The 17,136-nt window shown below is 52.1% G+C and overlaps 2 protein-coding genes across 3 annotated transcripts in view; one reads left to right on the top strand and one right to left on the bottom strand.

Moving 5' to 3' along the window:
• Window positions 1-335: 335 nt before the first annotated feature.
• On the bottom strand, window positions 336-15,683 carry RGSL1 (regulator of G protein signaling like 1). The gene is made up of 19 exons (XM_027740579.2): window positions 15,610-15,683; window positions 15,266-15,340; window positions 14,370-14,499; window positions 13,382-13,483; window positions 12,915-13,076; window positions 11,797-12,755; window positions 11,200-11,262; window positions 9,321-9,552; window positions 8,803-8,889; window positions 8,313-8,388; window positions 7,201-7,435; window positions 6,669-6,798; window positions 5,562-5,727; window positions 4,727-4,865; window positions 3,978-4,102; window positions 3,437-3,810; window positions 876-971; window positions 700-747; window positions 336-498 (listed from the first exon to the last, which is right to left on the bottom strand). Exons 1-18 carry the CDS (start codon window positions 15,670-15,672, stop codon window positions 704-706), a joined length of 3,258 nt encoding a protein of 1,085 aa, XP_027596380.2. The 5' UTR covers window positions 15,673-15,683; the 3' UTR covers window positions 336-498; window positions 700-703.
• Window positions 14,334-17,136, top strand: part of GLUL (glutamate-ammonia ligase) — a 17,830-nt gene continuing 15,027 nt past the window's right edge. The window contains exon 1 of one of the 2 annotated variants that reach the window (XM_039384214.1): window positions 14,334-14,572. The gene's annotated coding sequence lies outside the window, so the exon portion shown is untranslated. Of the gene's footprint in view, window positions 14,573-16,690; window positions 16,773-17,136 lie in introns of those variants that run through there. The other variant, XM_027740581.2, reaches the window with a different exon arrangement.

Below are 17,136 nucleotides of genomic sequence, written 5' to 3'. Positions count from 1 at the left end.
AAAAAAAAAAAATAAAAAAAAGCATGCTGAAACCCCAGTCAGGCATGAGCTGATTTTGATTGGAAAATCAGAAAGGCTCTGGCAAGACAGGCACCATCTCATCACCCAGGGACAGCTGGGTAGTGAACCAGGCGGGCTCTCTTAGCCTTGTCAGCACAGGAAGTATTTGATTTGTGTGGAAGGTGGGGGGAGGTGAGGAGCTGAGATACATTTCACAGATACATGTGAGGAAGGAGATTTGCGTGGATGAGGGTGTCTCCTTGGCTAGAAGCACATGTTGTGGCATATCCCTGTCACGGTTGCAGAGGCGCAGGTTGCTGTGCTATGTTACCAGGTAAGCTGAAGTTGCTTTATTTTTAGGTCTTCCTGCTGATTAAGTACAAACTATTCAGTGTGGCCAGGCTGCTCAGCTTCCTTGGATCACACCCTGTACCACTCCCTGTGGGTGGTGTTTTGGGAGGGCTGTTGTTCTAGAGAGGTCTGTCCTTTCCTTGGTGCCTGCAGGGAAGGGAGAGAGGTTGCATCAGTGGCTGCTGCTGCTGAAGGCAGGGTGAGGGTGATCAGGGCTAAGTTTTCTGTGAATATTACTGGAGATGGTGGGGCTGACCAGCATCCTGCATGAACCTTTGGGTTTTAAGAGGAGTTGTAGCTTGTGCTGCTGTGGTTTGGGGGAGGTAGAACACCTCTGTGACCACCTACCCGCTCACTTGCTGAGGGAGGGCCTCTTCTCAAGATTTTTATCTGCCTCTGAGAAAAACAACACGCACAAACTTCCTATCATGGACTAATGCATGGGGCCCTAAATCCCAGCTCCCATCCAAGCAGCCAGAGAGCTCCCCTCAGGAGCAGGAGCACTCCCTTCAGCACTGGCTCACCTTCTTGCTCCTCCAAAGGCTCAGTTTTCTTCTGGGGCTCTGGCATCATGATCTGGAGGCCTTCTGTGAGCGAGAAGACAAGGACAGGGCTTTTCCCTGGTGGGGGATAAGAGATGGAGTGGTTACTGTGCAGCAAGTGCTCCGATGGCAAAGGAGGGAGGACAGCAGTGTTGTCCCCCTCGAATCACATGGGCCTCGTCTGGAGCGCAAGGAAGGGTGGTTGAGTGAGGACTTGAGTCATCCAAAACTGCAAAACAGTTTGGGGGCTGCAGGATAGGGGTGTTATGTCCCACCTTGGATCTGTGGCAAGGCTGGGGGGGGGGGGTCCTGTGTGGCAGATGTGGGAGGAAATGGAATATGGAGACATGGGGGGAGATGTGCTCCCGGCTTTGTGCCTGCCTGGGCAGCACCTCCGTGCTGATGGCTGTGAACGGGTCAGGCAGCGTGCCCAGTCCCACAGGACCATCCCTCTGCCGAGCACAGGCACAGACAGTGCCACAGTGACGCCTGGTGATAGGAGATGGGTCCCTGCCTGCCACCTCCCAGCCCTGCACACACCGAGTCTGCGCAACCCTCACGGTGAGGGAAAAGCAAGGCGTGGGTGAGAGCAGGTTTTCTCTGGAATTACAGGTATTTCCCCCAGCATTTTTAGTGCTTTTTTAAAGGCAACAAAGTAATTTTTTTTTTTTTCCCAGCTGAAAAGGAAGATTTTTATCTAAAGGTCAGGAAAGGAAGACCCTTAGATAAAGGTCATCTAAGGGAAGACCCTTAGATAAAGGTCATTGGTGATAAGGCACAGAAAAGTTACTCAAGCAAAAGATGGCCTGGACATCAGCACAGTCAGAAATAGCAGCTATTTTGGGTCACATATCTATTCCCAAGACACACCACTCAAGCTGAGGGATTTTTTTTCTGCCTGGCTTCTGTTATTCATCCCTGCAAGATGCTACAAGGAGCTGTGGCTTGGGGACAGTTGTCCCAGGAACAGTCCCTGCAAGATTAATGTCCCTGTGAAAGAGATCACAATGTTTTCTATTTGTCCAGAGCAACCCAAAACACTCACTCTCTGTGGCTCTGGGTAGTTAAACATGGGCTGTGCCCGCTTGGGCAGCAGTGGGTCACTCCTAACCCTTTCAACAGTTTGTACTGGTTTAATCAAACAATAATTTGGGTTGGAATGGACCTTTAAAGGTCATCTAGTCCAACCCCCTGCCAAAAGCAGGGACACCTTCCACTAGATCAGGTTGCTCAAAGTCCCATCCAACCTGACCCTGGATGTTTCCAGAAACAAGGGCAGCCAGTTTCTCTGGCCAACCTGTGCCAGTGTTTTACCACCCTCTAGTGTAAAAAACTACTTCCTTACATCTAATCTAAATTAACCCACTTTTAGTTTAACTCTCTCTCTCTCCCCTCCAGTTCCCTGAAGCCCCTGGGAAATGTGTGTCCTTGTCCTGGATAACACAGCAAGCAGCTTCTGTATAACACAAGGCTTCTGGCTTGTCTCTAGCTTGTAAAAAAACCCTTGGTTAGGTTTTTTTCTGTTTTTTGTTTTTTTTTTTTTTTTTTTTTTTTTTGGTGGCAGTAGGCTTTTGCATTAAGAGAACCATGTCTGAGGAGGTCCTTGAAGTGCAGTGAGGCTCTGTAGCAAGGTGGAACCCCAAGATGGATGTTATCCATGGGAATACCCATGGTGTGAGGTGGTTTCAGCTAATAGACACTGGCCTGGCAGTCCTGGAGCACAGGGGTCTGTCACCCCAGCCTGGCTGTGGAGCAGTAGCTCAAGCACCTGCCTGTAGCTATCAAAATCCTCCAACTCTGCTGCTTTTTAACCAGAGCTTGACAGTGATAAATGACAGGGAGCAGAACACCAACTTGCTGACGCCCACTCAACCATCAAAGCAAGATTAGTATGTGCCTATTTTGGTTTCCCCTTTAATCAAAAATCAATTAGACAATTTCCAAATGAATATTCAGCCAAGGAGCGGGTTGTCAGGCAGACTGACAGCGCTCAGCACCACTTTCTTTGTGTTTTTCACTTTAGAGTTATTCAGTGTATTGAAACTAAACAAGTGGATGAGAAAGGAAAAAACATCTTTCTCTTTCCCTGGAGATGTCACCTCAAATCCTGATGAAACTTATTCTCCATTCCAGATATTCAAAGCACCCTCCATGGAATGCAACTGAGCCCAGTGTTTGGCTGCATGGTGGTTCTCCTTTTCCTGCTCCCATCTGACTTGCAACCCAAAAGATTAGTTGTTTTATTTCTGGTTTTGGGTGTTTGCCTGAGTATTTTTAACTTGGTTATTGAAGTAAATAGGAATTATGCAACAGCTCTTTTCTTGTGAAGTCTCTGCACTCACTTCCCTATTCACCAAAGAAATTTCTAAAATTCCACTGGGCAATTCTGACTGATTCTGACAGGATAAAAATATTCCATTCTATTTTCCAGCAAGCCTGCACCACATACATCCTCCAAGCTGTGTGAAGGAAGGGGTCTGGCTCTGTTAAGAGGAACTCCATGGGACCCCAGGTGTGAGTGTCTGTGCATTGGAAGAACAAACCTGGAGCAAAAACTGGAGCAATGGGAATGGGCCTTGGCCGACGGGGAGTGCGGATCTTGGATAACTTGGAGGAGGTTTTTGTAGGAAGCGAAGAGACCGGCACCTTGTCCTTCTCAGAGATCGGCACCTTGTCCTTCTCAGAGACTGGCACTCTGTCCTTCTCAGAGACTGGAACCATGTCCTTCTTAGAGACTGGTCCCCTGTCCTTCTTAGAGACTGGTCCCCTGTCCTTCTCAGAGACTGGTCCCCTGTCCTCCTTAGAGATTGGTCCCCTGTCCTTCTTAGAGACTGGCATCATGTCCTTCTTAGAGGTCTGAAAGCTCCTGTCCTCCTTATAGACCCGAAAGCTCCTCATCACTTTCCAGATGCAGAACCTGTGTGGGAAATACCGGAGACAGCAAACCTCCAAGCAGACATCTGAGCTCCCGGGGGGTGTCTCATCTGCATTTTTTGAGCATGTCAGAGTGACAGGTGGCTGGAGGAAAAAGGCTGGAATCCACAGAGCCTCCTCCACCTTGGGAGAGAGGGAACAGGTAGGTACCTTTTCCAGAAGTACATCAGGATGGGGACAATGGTGGCCTTGGCCTTGTGGTAGATGGCACGGGTCAGTGGCCCCTTGGAAGATAAACGCCAGATCAATTCTCTCTCTTTTTCAGAGATGTTCACCTGGGCACAGAAGAGACCAAAGCAGTTTGCAGCACGCCTGATGGGCCCTGGAGGCAGGTTTCTCTCTCTGACCCCCCCTTGCATTTCAGCAGTCTCTAAGAACAGAGACCCCAGTTACATCCCATCTGACTGCCCCAGCCACACGGGCAGGATCCCGCCTGGATTTCTGTGGAAAGCATTGTGCTGTGCTGTCCAAGAGGGACACAGGCAGAGCTGTGGCTACTGCAAGGGGGGAGGATGGATGCAATGGGGAGGGCATGATGGTGATGACCTCTGGAGAGTGAAGGGACTGGGGGTGGTGTGCAGCACTCATCCTGGTGCTTCAGCTCTGGCATTTCTCCAGCAGGTAAGGGATCTCTCCATTTCCCTGTCCACGTTCTTGTTCTCAATCTATCTGGGTCAAGTGCTAGTGTGGGTCTGGTACTGGATCACTTCCCACCCCTTGCAGCCCATGTGGAAGTCCCAAGCTCCAGAGCATGCCCTGAAGCCTCACAGCATGCCTTGCTGGAGCAGATCCAGACCTCTGCCTGGTTCCTCTTTCCCCACAACCCTTCCCAGCTGCGATGCCATGGTCTTGAGCAATGAGCAGCCTTCAGCCTTCCTGGGCAGGTCCCAGGCTCTCACCCGCAGCTTCGGGGGCATATCAGAGTCTAGGAAGAGCTTGTTGATGACAGCAACTTTCTTTTTAAGAAAAGCAATTTTCCTTTCTGACACTATGTTGCAGGCTGCCAGAGCTTCCACTGCATCAGCCAGCCGAGAAAACCTGCAAAGGCATGTGGGGTCCTGCTCTGAGACAAATGCTGTTAACTGCTGGGCTAGACAGTCATGCTCTTGCTTAATTTAGTGTTTGCTAGGCCAGAAAAAGCGACCCACAAGGTGTGGAACAGAGAAACGGGAGGTATGAAAAGCTACTTCCCTCTTCTACCACCCTCAACATCACAGCATTCACCTGGGGGAGGTGATGTTTCCTTTTTTTGGGAAAAGAGGAAGTTGAAAGCCTGTGGGGGTGTGTTGGCTGCAGGGCTAGGGTATGTTGGCCATGGATTGCTCCTACAGGTTTGTCGGGGGACGGGACAAAGTCAAGGGAGACATGCCACCACAACTGGCACATCAAGAAAGGTGTAGGCAAAATGTTAGATTGCTTGGGCCTATCAAACCTCAAATACTTTTAGGATACCCAAACAGGAACCCTGAGCCAGGGGATGATTTCAGGTTGAAACAGGGGCTTTGGAGGTCTCCATCAGAGATGGGTACTACCTGTAAGATGGGTCTGGACCAGAGCCAAGGGAGACTGATGCCAAGGCCAGGTTGGATGGGCCTCTGAGCAACCTCGTCTAGTGGGAGGTGTCCCTGCCCATGGCAGGGGAGTTGGAACGAGATGATCTTCAAGGTCCCTTCCAACCCAAACGTTCTACGATTCTGTGGTGGTACCTGACCACCTGGTGGAAAGGGAACTTACTTGTCCATCTCCAGGTAAAAGTGGAGGTCGTCCACGAGGAAGTTGACAACAATGACCTCTTTGTCAAATATGCAGCGTTTCACCAGCACCACGTTTTCCAGGCGGGCTTTGCCCTTGCGGGAGGTACTCGCGGGCCTCTTGCTCTGCTTCGAGCTCACAGGCAAGTCTGAGAGAGGAGAAGAGCTGTTGTGTCCTGCTTCTGGGTGTGAGGAAAGTGGCCACCTGGTGCTGAGCTATACCCTGCTCCTTCACCTCGCCTGTGCTTCCTTTGCCTTTGTGCAGTTAATTTGCTGAGGGTCTTTCTACCTATGTGGACTACAGCTTTTCTGCAGCCAGGCTTTCCAGGGAATCCAGACCATCCGGTGTGCAGCCTTCCCTCTAGCTTGATAACCATCCACCCTCCTCTTTGCACCCACAGAGTGTTTATGTGCATTGTTTCCCCCAGGAACGGCCACGGTACATTATATCTAAAGCCTGCTGGTCTGCGTAGCTGTTACCCTGGTTCTGACAGAGGCCACAAGCAGATAACAAGGGAGAAGGAAAGGTAAAAATCTGTGTTACTTCCCCCAAGGACAAAATTCTCTTGATCTAGATGGGGTTTCAGTGTGTTGAGCAATTTCTGTGGTTTTCTTTTCTAACTGCTTTTCCAGCCTCTTCTCAAACCTGCGTGTAAACCTTCAAGATCTGCCCCCTTTGGCAAAACACTGTAGGTCAGTTCCCTGTTGCCCAGAAAACAATTTCTTCCTGTCTCACCTTAGCTCCATTTAGTGTTTCCTGTTTTTTTGTGGCAGGGATGCAAACCTGCATATACAATATTGTTTGAAACAGATGCAACAGCATAATGGGGCGCCTACATCAGAAAGCCAGATATTGCATCAAAGTGTGTGTGTGCACCTTTTCTGTGCAAAACTCTGCACATCTAAGTGTTCACAGCAACATCTGGCATCCTGAGATACCTGATTTTATGGCTCTTTATATAACTCCAGCAGAGAAAACTGAGTCATGGGGGTGGGGGATAAGCCACAGGTTTCCTCCAATTACTTCTCTACCTAAATTCGGGACTGTCTTGGGGAGGGAGGAGAAGGGGTGGCAGGAGTCTAGACATACTTTCCCTCTGGTTTCTTCGTTCCCAACAGAGAAAGTTCTCAAACTCCGCACGGCGTTCGTCATTTTCCATCTCCCTCTGGAACTTGCAGAAGCTCCTGACGAGTTCACGAATGGCATCCCAGGCCCACTGCTGTGGAGACACAGCACAGCTGGCATGAGCCAAGGAGCTGCAGCATTAAGGTTGCTCCTGGACAGAGCCCTCCTGTTTGGACCTGAGCCGGAGCAGCAGAGCCCAGCCTTGGCAGTGGGATTTGTGATCCATCTATCTTTGCTTTCCAGCATTTCTCGTTTTCACTGGTGGCCACAGGTGATAGTGTGAATTGCTTGGCCACTCCTAACCAAATTTGGTGAAGTCTGCATGGAGCAGGACTCCAGAGCCTGTAGGAGGGAGTCTTTACCTGTCACCTTTTTGCAACTCTCCAAGTTTGACCCCCTCACCCCTTTTACGTGACACCACTTGGCCCACAGCATCTCCTCTCTTTCTTGCCTGGAAAATGTCCCCAGCTGGCCAGCAGATAGGGTCCTTCCTTACCATCCTCTCTTCCTCGAGGTTTTCTGCCTCAAGGTTCTCTGTATCGAGGTTCTCTGTCTCGAGGTTCTCTCCTTTGAGTTTCCGTGTTTTGATGTTCCGTGCCTCACGCCGTACAGCGGTGGTTCTCTGCACACGACGCCTGGACTTCGGCTTTTTGGTCAAGGCGAGCAGCTCCTGCAGCTGCTCCTCCTCCTGCTCCTCCTGCTGCCGGTCCTGCTGCTGCTGCTGCTTAACCCTGCCAGATGGGAGAGCAGAGAGAGAGAACATCAAGGGCAGCCGGACGCATAAGGAAGGCACTGGTTTGGTGGATTGGTGGCTAAAGCAGGGAGCAGTTGATAGGGATAGCCCTGGGGTTGGGGTCCCACTGGATTTCTGTTCCTAGAGGAGGTTGGACAATGGTGCAGGGTGCTAGATCCCCTCCCCTCCCCTGGGCTCTATTCTTGCATGTAGCAGCCTTGAGAGTGTCTGTCCTGCTTATCTGCAGTGTTTCCTCCTCCAGTCCAGCACCCTGCAAGCCGAGAGGTGATTTGGTAGTTGTGCTAGGTTGAGAGTCTGGATGGAATTTCGATGTACTAGCTGATAGTTCATAGGGAAATGCGTTTTTAGCAGTTGCTGTCTGGCCCCTTGGAGTGGGATGGATTTGGAAAGGGTGCATTTGCAGAACCACTGGGCTTGAGGAACCAGCTCGACTCAGGCGCTCACCACCATTTTTCCATTTGCTTTAAATCCCAGAGTGGAGATGTGAGGGCTCATGGCTGGAGTATTCCCAGGAGGTGACACAAGTACAGAGATATACATGTGGCTACAGGGTGATTTTAAGTGATTTTTCTAGGAATCTGAGCGTTGCCCAGGTGGCATTTCAGGGGCTGATGGAGGATGAAGTGCATGAGACATACACAAGATGTGAGGAGTAAATCTGAACTGTGGGGGTGTTAATATTTCTCCTTTCCCTGGTAACTCTGCAGTTCAGACCCACAGGCCACCCATCTGAGAGGGCTGAATGACAAAACAGGGAGCAATGGCACTACTGGAAAACACTGGGGAAAATATGCTTCCTGAAAGAGTGGAAGTAGCAAAAAACCAACAAAGCCCTGTGCTGCAAAGTGCCTGACCTGTGTCTTTTAACTCGCTTCTTTACTGCAGCAGTGGGGAGCTTCATCACTCCAACACTCCCCTCGGGTCCAGCAGCTGTGGGGACAGAACAGGGATGGCCTCTTCCTCAGGTGACAGCCAGAGCCTGCTCCCAGCTGTCCTCAGGGTGAAGGACCTGGAGCTCCCATGCTGGTGCCTGAGTGGTGAGTCTGGCTCGGGAGACACTGGATACTGTGGAGACTCTTCACCTCTCATGGTTTGACCTCCTTGGCATCTGCTTCAGAGAAGTCTCCCCACTCCCACCCTCTCTGGCTGGATTAACGCCCCAAAACACACGACTGTCAAGGGTCGATAGGCCTTTCTCTCCTTCTGGAGATGTTCTACCAGGTGATGGGATGCAAGCAGGGAAGACTCCCGCTTGTCCAGTCCCCTCACAGCATTTTGAAGCACCTGCCAGGATGTGATGGTTGGGAGCCCACCCTGCTTTTTGTCTGCTTGGACTGGACTCACCAAGTAATGCACTTAGGAGATGCACAAGCTCATCATCCTTGCTTGGGCTATCCACAGCCAGCTCCTCTGACATCATCTTCTGGAAGTCTGCATCAGAGAGAGAAGAGGGGACAGATCCCAAGTCAATTACTTTTGTCAAGACAAAGCTGAGGTATGACACCAGTACCACCAGCAAGGCCAGCCCGAGCATCCTCAGGAGAAGGTCAGGATGTGGAAGTGGGGTGGCAGTAGCTATTGCTGGGTTTGGATTGCAGTCACTTTGCTGCAGCCTCCATTTGATCTGGTGACCCAGCGCAGGGGATGTCGCAGTTGGTGCCTCTGGTACTGGTAGGAGGGAATTTGGCCCATAGGTTGCTGCCAAAGCTTGGATTACAGCTGAAGGCTCCCAGATACCCTGTCCCAACCCACTCCACGATATCCATGGCCTGTCTAGGGGCATTGGTCACTGCAGGTGCATAAAATATGCTTTACCAGACTGAGCCAAAACGAGCCAACAGAAATTCAGAGCCTCTTCTTACCTGGGCTGCACAGGAGAAGTTCCATCTCTGCCTGAGTGGAGCCCCCTTTCCGGAGGTCCCGAGAAGCAAGTAACTGCCAGTACTCGGAGGAGACACCTTCCAAGTTCCTTGTGCCATGCAAGGCCTGGCACAGCTTCAAGGTCTGGTTTATCCTCTGGGACAGGAGGAAACATTCACTCCTGTCAGCAGTGTGGCCTTGCATCTCGGGCATTGGGACATCACCGCCTGGAGACTATGGAGAGAAGAGGGCAGGGTGATTGCACAGAGCATGTTCCACATCTCCCACGCTGTGCCCATGTGGTTTACTGTGCCTTAGAGTACAGAGCTACCCGACTTGGATCTCTGCTTCAGCTTTAAACAGTCTAGAAGAAACCTACGCGAGCACAAAGCTCAGCATAGACCTTAAAATACCTAAGCAGCTGCTTAAATCTGGCTCACATCTGCCTGCAGCTGGGAGGTACTGGGGGCAGGCAGCAGGTCCCCCAGGGAGTCCAGACAAGGGCTTGCAACTCCAAGTCCACACAGGAGGGCTGAAAACAGCCCTGAAGGTGTCCCCAGCAGGCTGGTAACCTCCTGTGCCATTTTGTTGGCTGCTGTCCCTGAGGCTGGCTCTGGCTGGTGCCCTGGGAGTGCCTCCCTCATTCCCCTGGAGACCCTCCTGCACGTTTTGTCTTTCCCCACAGGCAAACAGTTTGCACGACTCGCCAAGCAGCAGGCTCAGAGTAGCTGGTTTCTGGCTGAGATACACACTGCTGAGAGCAAGCACCAAAAATAACCCTGCTAAGCCCCCAGCAGTTCCCCTGACACCAGTGCAGCGAGACCCAGGAGGAGTTTGGCTCCGGGGATGGTGCCCGTGGAGAGCGGGGCCTCCACGCCTGCTGACGTGCTAATTGCAGTGCTAATTGCACTCCCAGACCAGGTCTGTCATCCGAGGGGTAATTTCCTTGACAAGAGGTGCTTAAAAATCTGGGCAGCTAATTAACTTCCAACCAAGAGTACTTAATGCCTTTTCCAAAATGCTCAGCTCTCACTGACTGAAACTCTGTGAGCCAGGTCTTTGAGGACACCAGCCCTGAGAGCCTCTCCTTAACACTTCCAGAATCAGCTGCCGATTAGAGAGTTCATTTTGGGGAAAACAGTTGGTTTGAAAAACACCATCTGCAGTGACAAAACTGCCTGCACAGGTCATGCAGGCACCCAAGCAGGTGGGATTCTTGGGGGGTTCTGTGTGCAAGGTTTCTGGGTGTAAGGTTAACATTTGGGGTAGGTATTAGAGGGATTTCCTCTGCTAGGAGGAATAATAGTCTGGGAAGAGTGCTTGTGTGACTCTGATTTCCTAAATCATCCCTTTACACAGTGGGGAAAAAAATATGGAAAACTTGAGGGTGGTTGAATGATAGGCTAAAAGTCTGCATGCCCTCTTTCTTCCCCCCTGTGCTGGCCCAGGCCCGTGTGTCTGCACATGAGTTACATTAACAGCAGTAACTGCTGTGGGCAAGGGAAAAAGGAGGGGGAATTAATTCCCAGAAGTGCTGGTTTCACCCCTGCCTACCCTGAAAGACTGTGATTACGTTTCTCCCTGCTTTTAGGCTGGGTCACAGCCTGTCTCAGGGGAGCTCTTGCAGGGTGTGCCTGCAGTGCTGCTGACTTACGGGATGCTGTGGTGGAAGAGCTGAGGATCACTGCTCCAGGCAGCTGGAGCAGAGCAGGATCTGCTGCATCATCCCAAGGTGGCGTTGGCTGAGGTCATTGTGGGATGCTGGACCACAGCAGCTAATGCTGGGCTTCTCCTTCCTCTCTCTTTCTCCCACCTTTTCCATCCCCACTGGTGCCTGCACACCCCACAAGGATGACTGTGTGCCCTGTGCATCCCCCTTACCATAAACTGGAGGAACGTCCTATCATCAGCAGCCAGAAATTCCTCATAGAAGCAGCAGAGCACCTAAGGAGGAGCAAAGGTGGGTTGTCCTCAGTCAGTGTTCCAGCAGCAGTCACCCCACGGTACCCTAAGGTCACAGTGGTGGTGCTGTGGGTGGATTACACCTTGCTGTAAGGTCTGCCAGGAACTGTACACCCAGGCTGGTCCACTGGGCTGCTCAGGGGCTGCCCAGAAGGGCTTGGGTTCTAAATATGTTTTACCTGTATTGTGCTGGAATCAATGACTCAGAAGTGAAAGGATGGCCACTGCCCTGTCATTCCCTGGCCCTTGGAATGTGCATCTAACAGCCAGGGGCACCAGAGATATTCAGTGACTGCTTACCTCTGCTCTGCTGCCCAACAAACCAGTGAGGATGCTCCTCTCCACTGGCCTGGTGCATCTTGGTCACTGGTTCCAGTGCAAGATGACTTGTGACTGTAAGTTTTTCCCTTCCTAATCTCTTTTCCTCTTAATTTTTCGAATACCTCTTCTCACTGCAGGGGTGACAATGCCAGCTGCACCCCCCCCAACCTGACCACTGCCAGCACCCCTTTGTACCTTGCAAATCTCCTTCTGGGCTCTGAATATCCAGGGGGAGAATTCTCCAAACATCAGATGGTTCCACAAACCCGTGAGAGTCCTGGTCTCCAAGGGAAGCTTCTCAATGTTGTCCTCCTCCAGGTAGGACTTGCATATCTTATCCCCGGTCAAATGACGGAGGAAGAAGTTGTTTTCTCTGCTGGAGTCCAGCACCACGGGCAGAAATTCCTCCAGGTCGTGCCACAGGTCCAGGAGATGAGTCTCCATGGGCCGGTCCTGGTGCTTCAAGAAGTCTCTGAAGGGTTGTCCTGCACAGGTGTCAGCACTAAGGGCCCAGGGAAGGAAACTCAAGGTCTTGGCCGATCCTTTCAGGGATGGCAGCTGGACAAGAGGTGCAGAGGAAGGCAGGTTAGAGAGGATTTTTTCCTCACAGAGGTCTTCCAGATGACTGATCTGCTCTGCCCTAGGTCTTCTGGGAGGAGTTACTCCCCCTTTGCCATTAAAGGCAGCATTTGCAGGATGCTCTGACTGCTGAGGAATTGATCCCAAAGCATCCTTATCCAGATGCGGTTCCCTTGTGCTCCTAGCTGACCCTGGCTGCCTTTCTGGTTTCACCCGAAAACGGGGCATCTTCATTTCTTGGGTGCCTCTTCTCTCCTTGACCAGAGCCCAGATCTTTGTTTTGGCCTTCTGGCCACAGTAGGGCCCTGACAAGCGCTGGCTCCTTTTGATATGCATCGTGGGGGGGGTCTCCAAAAAGCCTGAGGGCTCCTGACAGTCAGCATGTAATAAACGCTCCTGATATTCCTGCAGCAAAGGCTGGCACGATTCCTCTTCTTCTATTCCCATCTTGCAGTGGCTGAAGAATTTAGGGAGCCAGTAACTCTGAATCGTAAAGAGGACCTGTTCCTGCATCTTTCTTAGGATGTCTCTTCTACTGCTGATGGACTGGATGTGCTTGGCTTTTGGCAGTGATCCTGAAACAGATGTGGGGAATTACAGTGGGGAGATGGCTCCATGTAGACTGTTCCCCAGCCAAATAAAGCGGGTGATGGTATCTCCTCTCCCTGGGAGCATCCAGGAAAAACCACCTCCCTGGAAAGGCACTGCTCATCCCCAGCTCTGATGTTTCTTACCAGCGATGGTCGTGCAGAGGGTGATGACACTGGAACCTTCACGCAGGTGAGAGGCTTTCAGCCTGTGGATCAAGGACAGGTAGAGGTCCCTCTGACTCGTATCTGACTCATCCAGACCCAGGAGCCTTTCGGTGGTGAGCCAGAAGTCGGTCAATTCTTCCCCTGTGGATCAGTCAAGGGTTGGGAGTTGGAGGGAGTCCCTGAAAGCCCCAAGGATGGATGGAGCAGTTTATAATTTTTAAAAAGAGAGAAGGGAAGAACTCCTGGATGAACTGAGGGAACAGGGTAGACAGGAGCCAGGGTTATGCATCTCCCTCCCAGCTCTGCTGCTGGCTCACCTTCCAAAGCTCTCACAGTGTCTCCTGTCCCACTGGTGCTTATCCATGCCCCCAGCTCTCTGCCAGTGTCCCAGTGGGCAGGTGACCCACGGCTGGCTGAGAAGGGGCTGTGGAGCATCCCATGCCTACCTGCTGTTCCTTGGACAAAGGCTCGGAAGTGCCGCATGCCCTGGCTCCCGCTGATGCACTTCTCCAGCAGCCACTGGTCAGCGCTTTGCCAGTTCAGGAGTTCTGCTGTTGGAGACATTGCAGAGCATGGCATCAAGGGCTGCATGCAGGAGCGATCCCAAGAAAGTCCCTCAGCCCCCAATGGCACCCCCATTGGAACCCTCCTGCAGGAGGAGCCAGAAGAACAGCAAATCACCCTGAACTGGGAGTTTCAAACAGGCTGTGGGATGCACATGTGGTGCGTGCCAGGACAACCTGCTCCTGTCCAGGATAGTCTGTCCAGCTATGGTGCCTCCTCCCCTTGCAAACATCCATCTTTTTTGCTTGAGTTTTGTGCTTGCCCTTAACTTCCTCCAGCTTTGAATTTCAACCTGAATGGAGCAACAGCAGTGATATATTCAAGAAAAGCCTTATTAAATTTCTTATTTTTTTGAAAAGAGAATCTGCTTTCCTGCTGCTGTAGCTTTTTTTCCAGTGGTAGTTGACATGCAGGCTGACAAAAGACTTGGCTGGACTGAGATGGCTCATTTTAGGGGTAAAGTGAGCACAATTCAGACTTCTTGCTGCTAAGAGAGACCACGGCCTGTTGTCCCAGAGCACCCTGCACAGCAGCAAACCTGACACTTCAGCACCTCAGTTTCCCACGCCCCAGGATGCCCTCCATCCCTGCTCCACCCATGGACTCCATGGTTAAGCACTGCTAAGCAGCTACTTCAGCTCAACTCCACAGCGAGCCTGTATTAACCCGGGTGGCAGAGTAAAGCCCTGCGCATCCCATGGAAACCCCGGGATCTGCTGCATCCCTAAAAATGGGGCGTGCAACGCCTTTTTAACCCGGAGAAGAGGCACGACCCACTGGGCAGGCACCAGGCAGTGACAGCCCTGGAGGGAGGAAGCCCAGCGGCGGCGGCGAAGCCGATCCGATTTCCTCCGTGCCGCGATGACTCACCTGCTTCCCCCGACCGAATGAAACCCAGGAGCTTCTGGCAGAGGACGAGGTGGAGGCACAGGCTGGATTTGCAGAAGTGAGGCAGCCGGTGCCTTTCCAACCAAGCCAGTAAAGCCGTGGGGCTGGGATCCTGCGTTGCAAGCCCCGTGCCCGGGGAGAGGATTAGCTGTGAGCAAGGAGCCGTCTCCCGCCTGGGGATTAGGGTGAGTAACGGGTCCCTGCTACAGGGGGAGGAGGTGGGGAAGGCACCCTGTTGCTATACGGCGATGAAAGCCATCCTGGTGCTGAAGGAGAAGGGGGATACTCGAGTTACAGCCCCTGCTTGTGTGCCCACGAGCTTTGCCTACAGACCTGGGAGCCCCGGTGCTGCGGGGCTGCCTCCGAGGCTGCCTCTCCTCGCAGCCTGCCTGCCTCCCCAGAGCCCAGGCAGGGAGGCATGGCAGCTTCCCGGCAGCTGTGGGAGCAGCAGGTTCCCTTTTGCTTGCGGGATCTGAGCGCTGCCAAGGGCGCTCGTGGTTGTGGGGAAAGGGGACGCCCGTGGGGAGGGCTAAGTCAGCTTGGTGATCAACAGGGTTTCACTCCTGTTGAATTCAGGAGGACAAGGGGCTTATATTTATGTCCTCCTTCTTTGCCACCCCATATGCTCTCCTTAACTCCCGCTTTCGCTGTTTACCGAGAGCTGGATAGACCCCAGAAGCTGCAGCAGGACTTTAAATGGCTTGTGCTCCTCCCAGGGCTTAAAAGCAAAATGACGCCCGGGTTTGAAATAATCCCCCAGCTGCACGAACAGGAGAGACAGAGAGGGGCCCTGGCAATGAGAAAACGGGTCCTTCCATCCCTTGCCCTGTGCTCTTTCTCCCTCCTCCTCACCCTCCTCACAAGGGGCATGTTCTCACCAGGTGGCTCGACAGCCCTGGCCAGAGGTCCCACTGGCCCGTGCCACTGATGTAAATGGGTGTCTGGCCAAAAACCTGTGTCAAAACGAAAGTTGAGAGCTGAAAGAGATGGAGGGTGGCAGGGGAGACCAGAGCCCAGCTGTTCAAGTTAGTTCCCACTACAGAGAAGGGCATCCAATTCCCTGTTAGACCTCTGTCTCCCAGGTTGAGATCCTCAGTTTTCCCTCGTTTTCCAGCCTGAGTGTGGCGCATTCTCTCGAGGTCTCTTAACACCACAGAGGCTGAGAGTTCACCTGAAGAGAGCTCAGAAAGGTCCCGGGCTTTATGGTGCAGAGTGGACTTACGGGAAGATTCAGAAACGTGTTGAAAAAGTCAACAAAAACATCATCTCTCAGCAGAAGCCCCATGTCCGTAGAGGCTATGGCCGCTAGAGGGGGAGAAGAGAAAGTTATCTGGGCTTTGTGTTGCCACACAAGGTGAGCCAAAGGAGGAGTTTTGAGAGGGACAGCTTTAGAGGTACGTGGTACAACTTGAACTGTGCACAGGCGGGAGGATTTGGACAGTCCATGAAATCTGGGTCCCGGTGCACCCACGTGCCCTGGGATGTGTGGCACAGGCTGTTTGGAAAGCACCAGGTTCAGCAGCATGCAGGAGCTGGGAAGTTTGAATGCCAGCTTCCTAAATAGCAAAGGTATACGGTCCATAGAGGCTGGGCACAAATGTGCTGGCATCCGTAGGGCAGGAGAAGGGACATGCTGTGACTGGAGGGGACAAGCTGTGCTCCTCTGCCTTATCCACGTATAACCCTGCTATCATGGAGAGGAACTGTGTGCTGTGCTCTGGTGCTGCTGCTCCAGCCCCACTGCCTTGGTGCCCTCTGAGTCCTCTTGCTCTGGTTCTTGGAACAAATTCTGCCAAATTAGCAGGCACCACCAGACTGGGGACGGGTTGTGGCTCTGGACAGGGTGTCAGTCACTGCAGCCCCCACTCCATCCACCCAAGACATCAAAGCAAGTGTCAGTTAGTGCCAAACACCTCGCGCTATCCTGTGAAGTTTTATTCGTGTCTGAAAGATCTGGATGCAAGGGGGTGGACTGGCACAAAGTGTCCACTTTTGTGAAGGCACAGCTGTGTTACAGGGAGGGCTCTTATTTCAGAAGCCCAATACTGCTTTTTCCCCCCACTGTCCCCTCTGGGGAGTGTTTCGAGGGCTGAAGCCTCCAGCAAAGGGTAACTCACCAGCGGTCATCATCCTGCTGTGTTCCGGGGACGTGTTCCAAACTGCCATGCTGATTGTGACACCCTTGTCCTGGCACCTTCTTGGTGGAGCTGCAGGGCTCTTGGGAACCCCAGGGCTTTCAACATCTCCCTCTTGGTTGTACTCCAAGGCCTGCTTAGCCTGGTGAAGAAAAGGCTGAGTGAGGATCTTATCAATGCCTGTACGTGCCTGAAGGAAGGATGTCAAGAGGATGGAGCCAGGTTCTTCTCAGTAGTGCTGAGCAATAGGGTGAGTAAAAATTGGAACAGAGGAAGTCCCACCTGAATGTTAGGAAAACCTTCTTTGCTGCAATGGTGACTGAGCACTGGGACAGGTTGTCCAGAGAGGTTAGGGAGTCTCCCTCAATATCTCCCTCAATATCTGGAGATATTCAAGAACCATCTGGACTCAGTCCTGAGTACTATGCTCTAGGGGATCCTGTTTGAGCAGAGAGGTTGGACAAGAAGACTTCTGGTCTGTGATTTCTGTGTTTATCCATTCTGTGATTCTTTGAAATGTCACTTTTTTAATGGCCGGCCCTGAAAACACACCTGGGCAGTCCTGAAATGAAACCCTTTCCCTCTCTCTGCTTGGGCAAACTTCTTGCCTTCAA

This window comes from Pipra filicauda, unplaced genomic scaffold (assembly GCF_003945595.2).
Source record: "Pipra filicauda isolate LSUMZ 115617 unplaced genomic scaffold, ASM394559v2 scaffold114_size2234877_pilon, whole genome shotgun sequence".
NCBI lineage: Eukaryota > Metazoa > Chordata > Aves > Passeriformes > Pipridae > Pipra > Pipra filicauda.
This window is presented reverse-complemented; position numbering and strand designations above follow the sequence as displayed.

Coding starts and splice junctions, on each gene's coding strand:
- RGSL1 (XM_027740579.2), bottom strand. CDS start 15,672: ATGGGGCTTCTGCTGAGAGATGATGTTTTTGTTGACTTTTTCAACACG. Junction 13,484..14,369: donor CATTCGGTCGGGGGAAGCAG/GTGAGTCATCGC, acceptor CTCCAACAGCAG/AACTCCTGAACTGGCAAAGC. Junction 13,077..13,381: donor CTTTGTCCAAGGAACAGCAG/GTAGGCATGGGA, acceptor ACTGATCCACAG/GGGAAGAATTGACCGACTTC.